Raw genomic sequence first — 18,139 nt, 5'->3', positions numbered from 1 at the left:
AAAAAAAGTTTGTATTGTTTAATTTAAACTGTCGCCATAACAAAAATACATCTTGGAGATAAAGCCTTTGTCTATTTTTCTGTAAGAAACATTTTGGTCCTGCATTTGGTTCTTCTTTGTTCAGCTAATATGCCTTATGATCAAAGAACTCATAAACAGCTTAAATAAGAGCTTTGAGCTTTAAAGTTATACGGCTAGGCCGCTAAAATATGAAAAATTACAGTAGATAAAAATATAAATAGATTGTAAACACTGTATAAAAAACATAGTTAATAGAAAAATAAATATAAATGTTGAACAGTATGAGTACCACATTACATCAAATTCTGTTTTCATTGAGAGTTCATCATGAGTTTTTCCAGATTAGTAATGATATCTTCAGTTTCCCTTGGATTTAGGTCTTTCAGGTTGGGAATAATCTTCGGAAGAAGTCTTGTTCTCTCCGGATCGTTCTTGATTGAGGCTGTGTGAATGTCCCGCAGTTTCATCTGCAGCCAGTCTTGCCTCAGTTCCACGTGTTTGTGCACCCCAAGGTTGTGCATTAGTTGTACTTCATTGATTGCCCTCTTGCTTTTTATCATAAAGAAATGTGAAATTAAATTACATTTTAAATTACATAAATATAATTTTTATAGTGGTATATATATATATATATATATATACACACATGATCAGAAATTAGTTTAAATAGGCTAATGTGTTATAGAAAAAAAAAAATTTTTTATTGCTTTTAATCAGTTAAATATTTTTATTGCTTTTAAAATTATTCATGTAAAAAATATAAAACCTATTTAGAAGTTTATAAATTAAATACTAACCTCAGTGGCTTGCTCTCTGCATTTGTTGAATATAATAATATACAGATGAAGAAAAATAGAGCTGTTCTCTCCAAAAGTCCAAGAGTGAAGGAAACCATTTTTGAACCTGTGAATTAAACAGAAATGTATATAAAATTACTCCGTTATCGTGTAATGTGTTGATTTCACAATTCTAATAATATTTCGTTTTGGCAAAATAATATTATAATAAGTTAAAAAATAATAAATAATAAGGATAAATATAATAGTAAGTTAAAAAGATGCATAATAAGCCTAATAAGAATGATTTTACAATCTTTTTTATTTTATTCCTTTTTTTTTTTATAATTATTTCAACACGAAGGAGTAGCACAACGGATGAAATAGTAGGCCACTCACCACCACTGCTGGTATTAAATAACGGGTAGAGTATTGCAGGGTTTGGTGCATCAGATCACATTAGTGTTGGTCACTCTGAGTTCCTTTTATAGCTCTCTGCACATTGATGAGCCGCCTTCATTATTGGTGATGATGTCACCCCCTTCCCTTGATGAAGCATGCGCGTGACGTGACACCCCTGAATTTGAACTTCTGAACCGTAAATTAGAGCGGTTTATTTCCTTAATCTCCTTCACTAATAATTACACAAGCAAATTCATACATAAATACTCCAAAGTTATTTAAAAACAGTTAATACCAAAGGAAAATGTTTTAGAAGACCACTACTGTACCAACCCTTTATTAGCTCGCATCATTAGGCTATTACCCTATCTTTAGTTCTCAGTGCTGTTTACGTCTTAAATTTACGTCTTAAAATTATGAAAGATACAGTATCAGTGTTTGTGGCTCTTAGGCTGCCTTTAAAAATGTATCTCATAATCTACATTTTTGCCCTACAAATCAGTCTTATTTAACTCAAATGAGTAAAGCAAGGCTTTGATATTGTAATATATATATATATATAATATTTACAATATCACACACACACAATATATAATAACACCATCCTTCTCTGTAATAAGAATTATTGTGTGCATTAAAATCGATAAAAGGCTTTCCAAATTTCCTCACAAATATTGCAGAACTGTAGAGGTTGTAACTCATAGCATGTGATTTCTCCATCAGTTGGTGAGCCAAAGAACCTGCTCCAGCAGTCACAGGTGTCCAAAGGGGCACCCGGGGAGGTGGAGGACGCTGTCCTACTTTTATGGGCACTTGATGACAGATTAGGTAACTATGAGTGAATATTTCTAAATGTAGACCAGGAATGTCCCATGTCATGACACAGAGAGTGTGTTTGAGTACCTAAACAGGTCTCACCCATAGATCTTCCCTTGCGGTGTGGTTAGGGTTTCTCTCCAAGCTGTGAGCATGCCTTCTGCTTCTGACAAGAGAGAAAAAGGGGTATGACGACAGGGAGCAGGCAGTCTGATGACATATGAGGGAATAAGCAACCTATCAGTGTGTAAATTATCGTAGACAAGATAGATCGTCACCGAATATCTGAGTTTTAATGCAATAACCAGATACATAGCTGAATTCATAAGCTGTATCCAATACTGCTTAGATGTCTCTTGGCGCAGAATGATCTTGTACATTGCACCTGTTGATGAGCATACTGTTTCATTTACTGGCATTCTGTAAAACAAACTTCACAGGTGGTAAGCAATTAAAGTTGTTTACATACCAGATTCACAAGATTTATGGCTGACAAGGCCCGCATGTTTCAGATGGCTGACCCCATCATGGTCTCTTGTGGTACTGAAATGGACTGAAGTGGGCATGGCCTGTTTAGATCACACCCACCAAACAAATAGACCTTTGACCCCTGCATAGCATCCCAAACACAGTCTTTACAATCCTAGGCAGTATTTAGACCTTTTGGGGGCGGGAGGGGAGAACTTCAACCCCCAAAACTGTAGTTCTCATTACCTCATACTTTATCAATGTATGCAATGTCATGCATCAGCAGAATGTGTTACAACTACACATGATTATTCAGGAGAAATGAGAGGGATCTGGCAGGGTTGGGAGGGTTACTTTTGAAATGTATTCCACTACAGATTACAGAATAAATGCTGTAAAATGTAATTTGGAACATATTCCATTAGATTACTCAAGGTCAGTAACGTATTCTAAATACTTTGGATTACTTCTTCAGCACTGGTAGATTTTTTCACTTGTTTTGACTATAAAAACTCTGCCAATACAGTAAGACAAAATACACGTTAAAAATACATTCTCTAAAAAAACATAAATATCTTATGCAGTGTTGTTTCTAAAACAAGATAAATCAAATTGATCTTGTTTTAAGGATTTTTAGATATTTTTACAGGAAAACAATACAAAATGTATAATCAAGTATACGATTTTTGCCCTAATATCAAAGATCTTACTAAAAAAAAAAGAAATTATGATCCAACGTGAATTTTCTTGATAAAGAAAATATGATCGTGCCTGGTAACATGTGCCTGTAAAATGGCTAGAAATAGCATTTTAGCTTAACGAAAAGCTGACAATTTAAACAAGGTTTATTTCTATTTCTTCTGCTCCAAACTTACTTCAAGCTTACTTCTCTGTCTGCTCATATGAATGTAACACATCATAAGAAAGTGTTTCACCGCTGCTCTAATGCACTTTGGATCATATCATTTATATGTATACATTTTTCCATCTGAAAGGACTAAATATAAAATGAAACAAATGACAATAAAATGCAAAGTAATCTCTTCAGTAATCAAAATACTTTTTGAATGTAACTGTATTCTAATTACCAATGATTTAAATTGTAACTGTAGTGGAAAACAGTTACTTATATTTTGTATTTTAAATACGTAATCCCGTTATATGTATTCCGTTACTCCCCAACCCTGGGATCAATTCACCTTAAGCGCACACTACATGACTCAAGCTCAACTCCTTTGATGTTTTGAGTCAGCAACTGGTCTGCGATGAGAAGCCTCAGATCTCACAACCAACGGTGTGCACACTTCTGCGACATGCCCCGACTAGTCACAGACGCTATGACAAATTTCAAACTGGCTTGATATAAGGCCACCCAATGCAATCATGTCACAGGTGTTAAAGCAATGCAGGTCTTTATCTACTGTATATAGTGACAGAGTGAATTGAATCTATATTAAGTAGCACAGTGTCGATATTTGTGGTTTGCCTCAAGGTTTATTGAGTAGTCAAATGTTTATTACATGAGCATAATATACAACATTACATAGAATAGCATTAAAAAAATAAAATAAAATAATAATAATAATAATTTTGTTAAATCATCAGCGTTCAACAATAGAGTGGTTAAAATAACTAAAGTGCCCTAGAATGTGGGGGCGAAAATGTCCCTGTAGTAAATTCCTCTGTTTTTATCTATTAGCAAACCTTTGATATAGTTCGCACTATTCTTTTCTTGGCCTTATTTAGTTATGGATGCCAGACACCATAGTGACCCGTAGCTGTCTTATATCTTTATTCACTGTCTCAGATGTGTGTTGTTGAATGTATAGCCAATAATAAGTGTTTTTAATGGAAAAAAAATTGTAGATATACAGTATGTAAAAATAATAATAATAAAAAAAGGCCTTGGAAATCAACTGGGCAATTATTGCCTCTTAAAGGATATTTCAACCAAAAATGAAAATTCTCTCATTATTTAATCACCATCATGCCATCCCAGATGTATGACTTTATTTTTTCTTCTGCTGAAATCAAACGAAGATTTTTAGAAGAATATTTCAGCTCTGTAGGTCAATACAATACAAGTGAATGGTGGCCAGAACTTTGAAGCTCCTAAAAAGAATATATTGTGCATATCGCCAACTACTGGGTAGAGAGGAGACTTTATGGTAAAAAGGGACCTAGAGAGCTGAGATATTCTTCTAAAAGTCTTTGTTTGTGTTCTGCAGAAGAAAGAAAGTCATACACATCTGGGATGATACGAAGGTGAGTAAATGATGAGAGAATTTTCATTTTTGGGTGAACTATCCCTTTAACAAAATGTAAATTTCTGTCACATCTCTGAGGTATGACTAAATGCCCAGATTTACATTGTGATGTGTGTTACTGAATATTGAAACTCATAAGAGTTTCTTGGTATTTTAAGTATCATTAACTTATAGTCTGCTTATCACCTTCAGAGGCACAATATATGCTTCAACGACCAGTGCAAGTATAGAATAGAAGATAATATAATAGAATGGAATCTTTATTTCCACATGACTGGCAACTGACTGGTATTATACCAACAACACCAACAAAAATCATGCAATGTGCAAATATACAGTACAATGTACTGTGCAAATATGTAATGTACACAAACTGTAGGACAGTACAGAAGAAATTATATATAAATACAGGATGAAAGGGAAACAAGAGAGTCAGGGATTTCTCCAGCAGTAAAAATTATTGCCAGACAAGCCAAGTGACGCACAGAGGACTGATGTGCACCAAAGTACCGATTCAAGGAACTGTCTAAAGGTAAAAAGGTCAAAGTTAATCTCTCTTTATCGTCACAGCAACGGTGATACTTGTAAATTGGCATGTAGCCAAATTCAGTCTACACAGGAAGGAAAACCGTGTTTAGCAGAGCTCTCATGGATGGCGTCGTCACAATAAAATATATTTCAAAATTTGGCTTATTTGTTGTGACATTCTGAGTGCATGCTGTAAAAATAAATAAATAAATAAATAAATAAATAAAAAAAAAAAAAAAAAAAAAGAATTCGCGTGTTATTTTGTAAACGCATGTACTTACGGCGCATGCGCAAAAGAGCACTTAACGCAAGTCACAATTGCTGGAAAAATATCAGACTGTATTTGGTTATTGATAAAACAGGCATGTAAATTACACTTACACTTTAGTTTCCCTGTTTGCATAGGGCCAGAACAAATAAATGAACTTAACAGAAAATAGCACGTATTTAGTCATTTCCGTCACAGAGGACAAGTTGCTACATTTGTAACAAATGTTGCATAGAACGACATGAAACATTTGACAAGCATTGCCCAAATATTTCTCGTATGTTGCACATGTAAAGATAAAGTCTGGATGTTTTGGTCTACTTTCCTGTCATAACTGGACTATTGTTTCCTCTAGGTCCATCTGTCTGACAGGAAAGGTAACCTACTACAATCATAGAAGCCTCTCTGGTAAGATTAAAGTCATAAATGTTTTGGAACATAGTCGAATTAAAGCTGCTCTTTTCTGTATGTGCTAGTTCCAAATTACGTGAAAAGTTCTGTTTGAATGTAATATTTCATAAGTGCATCCTTATACTAATGTTGTTGTTGTTGCCATTAATACGAATTTGTATTCATTATTTCATATTGCTTTATTAATAATTTCATATTTAGAATATTAATTAGTAATATTGTCAGCTTTTGCAATTTCAGAGTAAATACATTCTGTTTACTGTAGATGCACCTTTTTCGTGGTGTATATATTCAGTATAAGATGCAGCTTTTGTGCTGCCTTTACACTGTACAGTCAATAAATAATAAATTCATAAATCTGAGGTTAGAGAATGTTAACATACAGTTTGTATCAAATCAGCAGGTGTTACTGGAAGAAACCACTGCCAAATAGGAAACTTTGAAGGACACATTGATGAGAAACAAGTATTTAAACACATCAATGAGTATAAAATAACATTCTCACTATGACTTCCTATAGCAGACCCTTATAGGCACAATACTGCATTTAAAGGCAGTTTACACAAAAATCTTTTACTCACCCTCATGTCATCCCAGATGTGAATGACTTTCTTCTGCAGAACACAAAGATTTTTATATTCACATAAAATCACAAAGGCCACATAAAAGTAATCCATAAAACTCCAGTGGTTTAATCCATGTCTTCTGAAGTGATATGATAAGTATGGGTGAGAAACAGATAAATATTTAAGTCCTTTTTTTTTTTTTTTAACCATAAATCTCCTTTCACTTTCACAATGTGAAAGATCGTGAAAGTGGAGATTTACAGTAAAAAAAAAAAAAAGAAAAAGGACTTAAATATTGATCTGTTTCTCACTCACACTTATATCGATTAAGAAGACATGGATTAAACCACTGGAGTCTTATGGATTACTATATGCTGCCTTTTTTGTGATTTTTGGAGCTTCAAAGGTCTGGCCACTATTCACTTGCATTGTATGGACCTACAGAGCTGAGATATTCTTCTAAAAATCTTCGTTTGTGTTCAGCAGATGAAAAAGGTCATACTCCTTTTCATTTTTGTATGAACTATCCCTTTAAATGAATCAATCTGCCATGAATCAACATATGCATTGTGCCTTGTTGTTTTTGGTGATATGACTCATGATTCTTTTATAGGAGAAATGGCTCCATTTCCAGCAAAGATATCCAAGAAAAAGAAAAAGAAAAAAAGGACAAGAGTAAAACTAAGTGCAAGCCTAAATTCTTGTTGCACGATGGCTGCCGTGAGACTGCTATCTTCACACTAATGCACCAGAGTAAGAAAAAGAAAAAGGCAAAGAAGAAAACCAAATTGGAAGATGATGTCCAGCAAGTTAATAAATCAAAATCCAAAAAACAGCTCAAACAACCTCACACAGAGGATATGGAATCTGTCATCTATATCTCCCCTGATCAGGAGGTAATACATTCAACCGAGAGTGGGTGTCATAAAAGTGTGAAAGAGATGGTCAAGGACACAAGTAAAAAGAGCATCATCTTTAACTTGCCACCTGAGCAGAGCCGAACTACAAAGGCAAAGGATGAAGACTTTGCCATCGGACAATTGGATAGTTCAGCTATATTCGTCCCAAGACCTGTTTGCTCTGGAAACATGAGCAATGGCAAGCAGCTTGTAGTGGAAAGCATCTTGAAACCCCAAGCTGAAGAAATTAACAGCCAAGACCTGTTCATCACACAGAAATCATTCTTGGATCCATATTCAGAATTCTCCATCAGTGCAAGCAGAAATGAAGCCAGTACTGTGACGACGCAAGCGAACCATTCATGTAGGTTGACAACTGAGGCAGCTACTCAAACTGAAAACTTTTTTACCTTCCCAGAGCTCTCCAATTCCCTCAGGTTTCAGCAGCAGCTGAACATGTCCATGTTCACGGAGGAACCATTGGACCTGAGCATGCCCAACCGAGCAAGACAAACACCAAGCTCAATCGCCAAGCATCCTACTGTAGATTCTGTGAATCTGCCTAAGCTGAAGGTATCAGACACATCAAGTGAGGATGGTGATGTGGTGTCTAAGGCCAAAGGTGACTTGTCCCAGCTGAAGGTCATTCAGACCCGCCTGAACGAGTCCTTCTTTTTTAAGGTCAAGGGTGATGACTCACCGAAGCCTATATGTCCCTTGATGAAGCTCAAAGAAAAGGCTGAGACAAAAATGAAGAAGTAAGAACAGTTGTTGCTACTGCTATATTAAATGTGACTGGGCCAAATTTGTAAAGTTAAAAGGTTACAGATTTATATAGTCCACAATTAGTTTCTTGATGTAACACAATTGGTTGAGTTTTGTGCACATTTAGGACAAAGACGCAAAGCATTGTTATTTGCAGTTTGTTTAATATATCTGCATTTTACATTGTTCACATAGTTTCACTATTATAGTTCAACATCTAAATGACACTTTTACAGTGTACTCTGAATAAGCATAAACACAAAAATGTGCACTTTGTTAACAAGCAAGCATTGTTCACAAAAACTGATGACAAATTAAAATAGTCTATGTTATGTGAAGAAGTGTCTCTACTTTACATTTTCTATTTAAAACCATAATCTAATTGTGTCTAAACAGCTTGATTCCCATCCACTTCCACAAGTGAAAGAAAACATACACAGGAATAGTTACTGGCAACAGCAGACTGTAAAAACATATACTGTTTGTACTTGTGCAGCCTTGGGGGAAATTTTCATCCATGCTTGCGGAGTATAAAAGTCCAGACAATGATATCAGTGGAATAAGAACAGTCACTGTAGACAGGGAGAAAAACATTGCAGCAGAAAACCAATGGTGATGAACTTGGTTTATGAAATCACTTCAGGATTCAACTGGTTTTTCAGTTGCTTTGGTTTTCTGGATCATTGTACAGCTGGTGGAATCATGCTAGGAATACCATCAAAAATGGGATACGCAATGCCAAGCTCTTCGTTTATTCGTTCATGCTCTTTTCATCGTACCTGGAATATATCATAGTCATATAATATGTATTAGTATAAATATAAATTATGATTATGATAAGCTGAACACTACACTTGAAAACATAGTGAGCTGCCTACTTTAGGCTTCATACTGTGTCTGTATGTGCTATCTAGTCAGGCAGCTCACTATGTTTTGGACACAGCTTACAAAGTCAAAAGTTTATTTATCAAATGCAAAACAATACAGCATGCAGAACTAATTACTGTCAATTAAATGTTTCAGCAAGCTCCAGAGAAATAAATATTAGATAAAAGTAAAATGTGTATAAATATGCATAGAAATACAGAGTAAATCTGATGTGTACATAATATTAATTGCCAATTATGATCGATCCATCGATCTGTCTGTCTGTGTACCAACTCAAAGTACATAACATCAGCATGCTAAATATCTCTAGTGGCATCATTATTTTATTTTTGTATGCTTAAATATTATAAAATGATGAACACCTCATACCTCAAGGTTTTTTTGGACAGTGGACAAACTAGAAACTCAAGAAGAGAGACATCAAATGCTCGACTAACTTTTAATCCATCAGTCAAGCTCCTCTGTTGATTCTTAACAGAGCTTCCGGTGTTATGGATCAACTGGGGATCGTGTTAACTGGGGATGTGCGCGTGAATAATTTTACTTGCATTTTCAGCAGATTCGTTCAATGTGAACTGCCAAGGAGCCAAGAAAAGGTGTTTTACACATCATAAAATAATGTTGGTATAATTATTAACCCGCTTTGTATGATCAATGTCTCTTCCAATGAATCTGACACAGCGATTTTAACATGGTTTCACAGGGTAACATGGTTGCCCATGTTAACGTGGGACATTGGTTTGAATGGGAACTGGCAATTGTATTTGTCAGAGCAGTAAATCGCTTGTGGAAGTCTTTTATTTGCAACACTAAAGCATCTTAGGCTTATGTCAACAATAGGCTTATACTCTTAAATTACTTATAATATATATATATATATATATATATATATATATATATATAAATAGCTTCATAAAGCTGATAAAATAATTGTTACTTTTCACAGAGAAGGTCTGTTGGTCTAGCAGTAGTGCGTTTGCTAACCTTGCATACAGACCTTGGTTCAACTCCCTTCGAGTACCAGCATTTTTATTTAAATTGTTATAATAGCATCTTTTACTTTTCAAAGATTCTGTGCATGACAGTGTCGTATGTTTGACTACCTATGACACTGCCAAAAGATGATCTTTCAGAATAGTGCAATATTTTTGGTGGAGAGCAAGTACAAAGGCCAAATTGACCAATGGGTAAGAATAAATGTCTGAGAAAGCATGAGAAAGTTCTTCAGAAACAATGATTTTGTTTGTTAAAATCTTAAATCTAAATCTTAAAATTGTTTGATGATTTTATAAAGCCTGTAAACATTAGAAAATGTAGTTCACGGGTATTTTCTTCTCAGTAATTAAACCATTCTCAGAAAAACTCAGAAGATTATACTGTAATTACTGTCTGTTAGATTGTTGCAATTTTGATTGATTTAAAACAATATAATAAATTGTGTCTGTATATGTGATTTAAAAAATTATTTTCAATAGACCTGTTAAAAATGCATCACAATCAGCAGCAAAGCTTCAAATTTGTCCTGATTGATCGGGATTTGAACCCAAGTCGCTATGTTTATTGCCAGTATGATTTAGCACTGGACCAGTGTCCTATCTATAATTATTCATTCATTTTGTTATATTTTATGGTCAGAGAAAGTTACTCAAACTATTAGTTCATCAAGCCATTATTTATTGTAAAGATATAAAAGCAATTGAAAGTATATTATTGACACATATCAGCATATGATGCTTTAGTGTTGCAAATAAAAGAATTCAACATGCAATTTACTGCTCTGACAAGTGTAATCGCCAGTTCCCATTCAAATCAATGTCCCACATTAACATGGGCAACCGTTAAAATCGCTCTTAAACTGTCAAATTCATTAGAACAGACATCGATGAAAAAAAAAAAAAAACTCGGTTTAACAATGATACCAACATTTTTTTTTTTATGTGCAAAACGTATTTTCTATGCTCATTGACAATTAACATTAAACGCATCAGCTGAAAAGGCAAGTAAAAATGTTCACGTGCACATCCCCAGTAGATCCATAACACCGATCTGTTTCACAGATCTGTTCACGCTTAAAACACCAGTGACAAGTTTTCTCAAAACACACTGAGACATATCAAAAAGGTGTTGTATGATTGAAAAAACAAACTTGTTGCACCTTCTATTGTTGACTGCTGATAGAGATCCGGAAGCGCAGAGCTCGGCGCGTCAGTAAATATGTCCGTGCACCTTTGCAGTATTAGTAAGAATGTTCCGGTGTCGTGATGTTCCGTTATGACACTAGTTTTCATTTTAAACAGTTATGTGGTGTGAGGAATAGTGTATGTATGTATGTATGTATGTATGTATGTATGTATATATATATATATATATATATATATATATATATATATATATATATATATATATACAAGCTTAGCATAAAATAGCATAACGCGGCGCTCCCATAGCGAGGAGACAAGTGGACGTTTTCTTTCTTTTTTTTTTTTTTTTTTTTTTTTGAAAGGATGTCTACGAAGGACATGCTTTGGTGTGCTGAATAAACTGCTTTTGTGAGGGAACAGCTCATCTCGTAATGAACTGATCGCCTGTCTGCTAATTTTCAACATGTTTTACGCAAAACAATACTTTCTGAATGAGCTATGTGTGGAGTTTACGACGATAAAATAACTGTTTTATAAGAGAAGACACGGACAATTTTGCGACAGGTAGGAGTTGGATTACGGCTCTCCCTATTCATTTGTATGATATCCGCAAACGGTGACTTACTGTCGTAACACGCTAGTTGACCGTTATGTTCTAGTCTCCAATGGTAAAAGCGCTGTGTCTCGGTATGTATCAACTTGGCTACTCAAAGATAGCGCACTTTAATAATAGCCTAATAATAATAATAACACGCACATACCACGTCAGGGATTAATTTAACCAGTCTTGAAATGATAGAATATGCTATTTTCATGCGTTAATAGCGAAATAGCATCTTACAACCACTTTGTGGCGCTCTTGCCTATCGCAATACGAAATAGAAAATCAACAAGAGTCACTGCAGACATTGTTAATGACCAGCAGGTGTCGCCAGTATATGATTGTCAAAAAAAAAAAAAAAAAAAAAAAAAAAACAAAACCCGACACAGAAAATAGTCCACAAACTTGATTTTTCAATACAGAAATATCCCCTATAGAAAATAAAGGGAATTACAGTTTACATACTGCATAATTAATATCTTGCTCACTGTTTTGGTGTAATTAATATGGGATTAATAATTGAATTTTAGGAAATGGGTACACTACCAACTTCAAAAAATGTTACCGTTGGTTTTACCTCATATTTCTACTGTTATGAACTGTTGTTGATGTTGTTGTTGAGGGACAGTGAAAGCTGTTGAACTCTAAACATGGACCTGCCAAGCATGTGAAATGAAACAAATTGCTCCAGGCCAAATGGAGGACAGACACTACTCAGAAAACTCTTCAGATCGGTCTGAGACTGACGTGGCATTGGGTGAATCGATTGCCTCTGCTGTGTGAATTTGCAATACCCACTTGCCCTTCTAATATGAAGCATTTGTTTTAATGTCTTGAACCTTAAAGTTGACTTCTGTGCCAAGTTGTCTGACATTAAGAAGCATGTGTCAACTCAGAAGCACACTGAAATGTCCAAGCCATATAACCAAGCAAAGCAATCTACATTGCCATTTTCTACAAAAAACACTTACTCTTTGAAACAGGCAGAGGCTACAGTGACAATGCTATTGCAGGGCATTGTTCCATTCTCTCGTGTGACCACATTGGTCAGGCATGTAAGGCTGCTTTTCCTGATTCCAGTGCAGCCAAACATTTTCGGATGCATCGTACCAAGTGTACTGAAATGATCAACGGTGTGTTGGCCCCATATTTTCTTAAAAGACTGGTGGCTGACATTGGTGACAGCCAATACAGCCTCCTTCTTGACGAAAGCACCGATGTGTCTCAAAGTACCTTGGGATCATAATTCAGTATTTCAGTAAGGACAAGGGAAATGTGGTGGCCACTTACCTAGGCCTTGTTGATCTGGAGGGAGGGGATGCTAGATCAATATCCAGAGCAGTTCTAGCTTTTCTTGGGAAGTGTGGCCTCAAGAGGGATAACCTGCTTGGCATTGGCACAGATAATGTATCTGTGATGACAGGAGTGTACAATGGTGTGCACAAAATTCTGAGGGATGAGAGTGACTTAAAACATCTGGTCCTCATCCACTGTTTGTGTCTCTCACTACAATTAGATGTAAGCTCTGCCTCCAAAAACACACTTCCACATAGTGTGAAATTCCTCGTTAGAGAAACCTATAATTGGTTCTCTATTTCACCAAAGTGCAGAGAGGCATACAAGGTTGTCTGTGATACAATAAACTGTAGGGAGAAGCCTTTGCTGATAACTAAGGTCTATGCCACACGTTGGCTTTCCATAGAGCCTGCCGTGTCCAGAATCCTGGATCAGTGGGAGGAGTTAAAATTGCATTTCAGCCTAACCATGGCAAGTGAACACTGCTACATGGCAGATGTTCTGCATTCCATGTACAGTGATCCACAGAACTTCCTGTACCTCACTTTTTTAAAATCTATAATTAGTGAGGTGCAGTCTGCTGTTATGGCTTTTGAGGGGGAACAGACGGATCCGCTCAAGCTGCTTGACTGTTCAATGAGGCTTATCAAGTCTGCAGCAGAGTCATTAACCCAGTGGCAAAAACTGACATGCTCAAAGAGCCAATAGATGGACACATTTCTCCCAAGCCATACCTTGGCTATACATTTGAGTCCAAAGCAGTACAGCTGAACCTCTCTCCTGAGGAGGATTGTGTGCGAAGGAGATATGTGTGAGCTACACCATCTCCTTAGCAAATTAACTGAAAGCAAGGCTCCCAGATAATGTAGAGATATTGCAGCACATGTCTTTGTTCAATGTGGGGGAGACACTAAAGCACAACAAGAACCTAGCAGACATGACAAAACTTACAAGCCTTCTAGGATATTGCCCAGCCACAATTGACAAAGTGATTAATCAGTAGAGGTCTATTCACCTTCAGAAATGGAAGGAAACAACAAACACCATGGCATTCTGGGCTGAGGTGAAGAAACACAGGGATTCAGCAGGCATAACCCATATGGAGACTTGGCTTCTGCTGCAGTTTCTGTCGTCTCTCTCCCACACTCAAATGAGTGAGGTAGAGAGTCTGTTCAGTCAAATGGGTGTCATTAAAAACAAACTCAGGAATCGTATGTCTCTTCAGACCCTCAGCTCTATTCTATATACTAGATATGGTTTGAAGCTCTCTTGTAAGTCACTTTGGATAAAAGCATCTGCCAAATGAATAAATGTAAATGTAAATGTAAATGTAAATGAGGCTGGTTGGAGATGCATGCTATGAGCACACACTGCCAGATAAGGTGCTGCGACTCTTTGGCACTTCAGCTGCCTGTTCAGGTTTACAGTATAGTTAAATGGCTTTTTTTTTTTCACATACAATGAATTTGCTTTGGTGTTGTGAGGTAGGCTATAAAAAAATACAAATCAGATAAAATAAAAGTACCACAAAAATGTAGGCTATCCACATTTATACACCCTCTGTTTCTTAAGGTTGGCATAGAGATTAGGTTAGCTCAACAGTTAGGCTAAGAGTAAGTTTAAGTTTCCATCCATTTGTATCTTTTTAATTTGCAATGTACATATTTGTGGCACTTGTGTCTGCCAAATTATCATATATAAATGTATAGTTCATTAACTCCATTCTGTAAAATTATTATATTATTATATTATAGAATTTGCACATAGTTTAACTCGATTTGGTGACAATTTCAATCTGTTAATTAATATATCAGAATCAGAATAAGAATGAGCTTTATTACCATGTATGCTTACACATACAAGGAATTTGTCTTGGTGACAGGAGCTTCCAGTACACAACAATTCAAAACACAACAAGACTTTTAAAAAATATTTAAAAATTGAATAAAAATAAATAAATATTGAAAATAAAATAAAGTATATACAGAATACACAATAGACAATATATATATATATATATATATATATATATATATATATATATATATATATATATATATATATATATATATATATATATATATTAGAGGGAGAAGAGTAGTGGGGAGAGCAACAATCCCTGGGGGGCACCAGTGCTGATTGTACAGGTGCTGGAAGTGCATTTCCCCTGTCTCACAAGCTGCTGCCTGTCCGTCAGAAAGCTGGTAATCCACTGACAGATAGACATGGGAATAGAAAGTTGGTGAAATTTAGTCCGGAGAATAGTTGGGATGATGGTGTTGAAAGCCGAACTGAAGTCCACAAAAAAGATCCTTGCATATGTCCCCGGTCTGTCCAGATGTTGCAGGATATGATGCAATCCCATGTTGACTGCATCATTCACAGACCTGTTTGCTCGATAAGCAAATTGAAGGGGATCTAAAAAGGGTCCAGTGATGTCCTTCAGGTGGGCCAACACCAGTCTCTCAAATGACTTCATGACCACAGATGTCAGGGTGACAGGTCTGTAGTCATTAAGTCCTGTGATTTTTGGTTTCTTTGGGACAGGAATGATGATTGAGCGTTTGAAGCAGCAGGGAACTTCACACTGCTCCATTGATCTATTGAAAATCATTGTGAAGATGGGGGCCAGCTGGTTAGCACAGGATTTAAGACATGCAGGTGAAACGCCGTCTGGGCCTTGTGTTTTCCTTATCTTTTTTTTTCAAAAGCCACGGCACACATCATCTTCACAGATCTTAAGTGCAGGTTGAGTAGCAGGAGGGGGGAGGAGGGGGGCTGCAGGAGATGTTGGTGTTTGTGTGAAGTGAAGGTCAGAGTGGGTGTGGGGTGTGAGATTGGTCCTTTCAAATCTGCAGTAGAACACATTCAGGTCGTCAACCAGTTGTTGGTCCACCACAGGGTTGGGGATAGGAGTCCTGAAATTCGTAAGTTGTTTCATGCCACTCCACACTGATGCAGGGTTGTTAGCTGAAAACTTGTTTTTCAGCTTCTCAGAGTATCTTCTTTTAGCCACTCTGATTTCCTTATTCAGTGTGTTCTGCACCCAGCACTTTTCAAAGCTGATTACAAAGCACTTAAAGTGTTCGACAGCTTCTTATGCTCTGAACCATTGTATTACTCTCAGCATTGAAACAATCAGGCAAAAACAGCTTTGGCTTTATACCTTTGATTAATGGACAGGCTCAGAATATATGCTGCTAAAATTATTCTTCTGATTACTAACCTAAAAAATACATCAGTGCAAAGAGATTGTTTTGCAATGCCATGATCATATGGTGTGTGGTCCATATACACTTACTGAGAACTTTATTAGGAACACTAAGATAATAAAATGCCCAACGTGATCTTCAACGTGTTGTGCATTCTGAGATGCTATTGTGTTCACTACAATTGTACAGAGTGGTTATCTGAGTTACTGTAGCCTTTCTGTCAGCTCAAACCAGTCTGGCCATTCTCTGTTGACTTCTCTCATTAACAAGGCATTTCTGTCCGGTAAACTGCCGTTCACTGGATGTTTTTTGTTTTTGGCACCATTCTGAGTAAATTCTAGAGACTGTTGTGTGTGAAAATCCCAGAAATACTCAAACCATCCTGTCTGGCACCAACAATCATGCCACAGTCAAAATCACTGAGATCACATTTTTCCCCCCATTCTGATGGTTGATGTGAATATTAACTGTAGCTCCTGACTCATATCTGCATGATTATATGCATTGCACTGCTGCCACACAATTGGCTGATTAGATAATCGCATGAATTGCGATGACATGCTGGTGTCAGGAGCACAACGTCTCCCTCAACGTCAGTAAGACAAAAGAGCTTGTGGTGGACTTCAGGAGAAGAGAAAGAGAACACAGCCCCATCACCATCAATGGAGTACCAGTGGAGAGAGTCAGCAGCTTCAAGTTCCTGGGTGTCCACATCACTGAGGAACTCACATGGTCCGTCCACACTGAGGACGTTGTAAAGAAGGCTCATCAGCGCCTCTTCTTCCTGAGACGGCTGAGGAAGTTTGGAATGAACCGCCACATCCTCACACGGTTCTACACCAGCACTGTAGAGAGCATCCTGACTGGCTGCATCTCCGCCTGGTACGGCAATAGCACTGCCCACATCTGCAAAGCCCCGCAAAGGGTGGTGCGAACTGCCAAACACATCATCGGAGGTGAGCTTCCCTCCAGGACATATACACCAGGCAATGTGTGAAAAAAGCTCGAAGGATCATCAGAAACTCCAGCCACCCGAGCCATGGGCTGCTCTCACTGCTACCATCAGGCAGGCGGTATTGCAGCATCAGGACCCGCACCAGCTGACTTCATGACAGCTTCTTCCCCCAAGCAATCAGACTTTTGAACTCTTGATCTCTCACGATCAATATACATCTGCACTGCACTTTATTACTCTTATTATCTCACACTGGACTGTCATAAATTATATTCTCTTAACAACACACTGGCAACTGACTATCAACCGACAGCCTGAATGTCAATACAGTACAATACAACCTACTGTACATTTTATATATACTTTTTTTTTATTGTATGTGTATTCTATATTATGTGTATTGTATAATGTACATTGTATGTTATTATTTGTATATTATGTTTTGTGTAATTATGTGTATATTAGATTTTAAATTGTGTTGTGTACATTTGATGTTATGTCTCATCACTGTCACGACTGCAATGTTGCTCGGAACTGCACCCAAGAATTTCACACACTATTGCACTTGTGTATATGGTTGTGTGACAATAAAAGTGATTTGATTTGATTTAACTGCCTGAACATAACTTTTAATACCCTAGCATATGCTATTGAGGAATAATAAAATACCAAAAAATGCATTTATTTTTCAGTTTTATGTCATGGATTCTTTGGTGTCTTCATTGAAAAATTCAAGGATGACAAGTTAAAAGTATTTTTTAAATGTTTTTATAAAGGCTATTTACATTTATAAAATATAATTTTTTCAGGTTAAATAATCACAACCTTCATTCACGAAACTAAGACATGTAGGAAATAA

At 36.5% G+C, this 18,139-nt stretch overlaps 2 protein-coding genes across 3 annotated transcripts; one reads left to right on the top strand and one right to left on the bottom strand.

Annotated features, from left to right (window-relative positions):
• The first annotated feature begins 5,800 nt into the window (after positions 1 to 5,800).
• Positions 5,801 to 8,184, top strand: si:ch211-176l24.4 (uncharacterized). Its single transcript, XM_051690181.1, has 3 exons — positions 5,801 to 5,954; positions 6,361 to 6,442; positions 7,137 to 8,184. Exon 3 carries the CDS (start codon positions 7,267 to 7,269, stop codon positions 8,182 to 8,184), a length of 918 nt encoding a protein of 305 aa, XP_051546141.1. The 5' UTR covers positions 5,801 to 5,954; positions 6,361 to 6,442; positions 7,137 to 7,266.
• zgc:162634 (uncharacterized protein LOC555881 homolog) lies at positions 8,179 to 11,388 on the bottom strand. 2 transcript variants are annotated; one of them, XM_051690182.1, is made up of 2 exons: positions 11,231 to 11,388; positions 8,179 to 8,966 (listed from the first exon to the last, which is right to left on the bottom strand). In XM_051690182.1, exon 2 carries the CDS (start codon positions 8,779 to 8,781, stop codon positions 8,566 to 8,568), a length of 216 nt encoding a protein of 71 aa, XP_051546142.1. In that variant the 5' UTR covers positions 8,782 to 8,966; positions 11,231 to 11,388; the 3' UTR covers positions 8,179 to 8,565. The 2 variants fall into 2 exon arrangements, with proteins under 2 accessions (XP_051546142.1, XP_051546143.1); XM_051690183.1 differs by lacking the exon at positions 11,231 to 11,388 and adding an exon at positions 9,445 to 9,803.
• Between the last annotated feature and the right edge of the window lie 6,751 nt (positions 11,389 to 18,139).

Source organism: Myxocyprinus asiaticus, chromosome 46 (genome assembly GCF_019703515.2).
Source record: "Myxocyprinus asiaticus isolate MX2 ecotype Aquarium Trade chromosome 46, UBuf_Myxa_2, whole genome shotgun sequence".
NCBI classification, from domain to species: Eukaryota; Metazoa; Chordata; class Actinopteri; order Cypriniformes; family Catostomidae; genus Myxocyprinus; species Myxocyprinus asiaticus.
This window is presented reverse-complemented; position numbering and strand designations above follow the sequence as displayed.

Coding starts and splice junctions, on each gene's coding strand:
- si:ch211-176l24.4 (XM_051690181.1), top strand. CDS start 7,267: ATGCACCAGAGTAAGAAAAAGAAAAAGGCAAAGAAGAAAACCAAATTG.
- zgc:162634 (XM_051690182.1), bottom strand. CDS start 8,781: ATGTTTTTCTCCCTGTCTACAGTGACTGTTCTTATTCCACTGATATCA.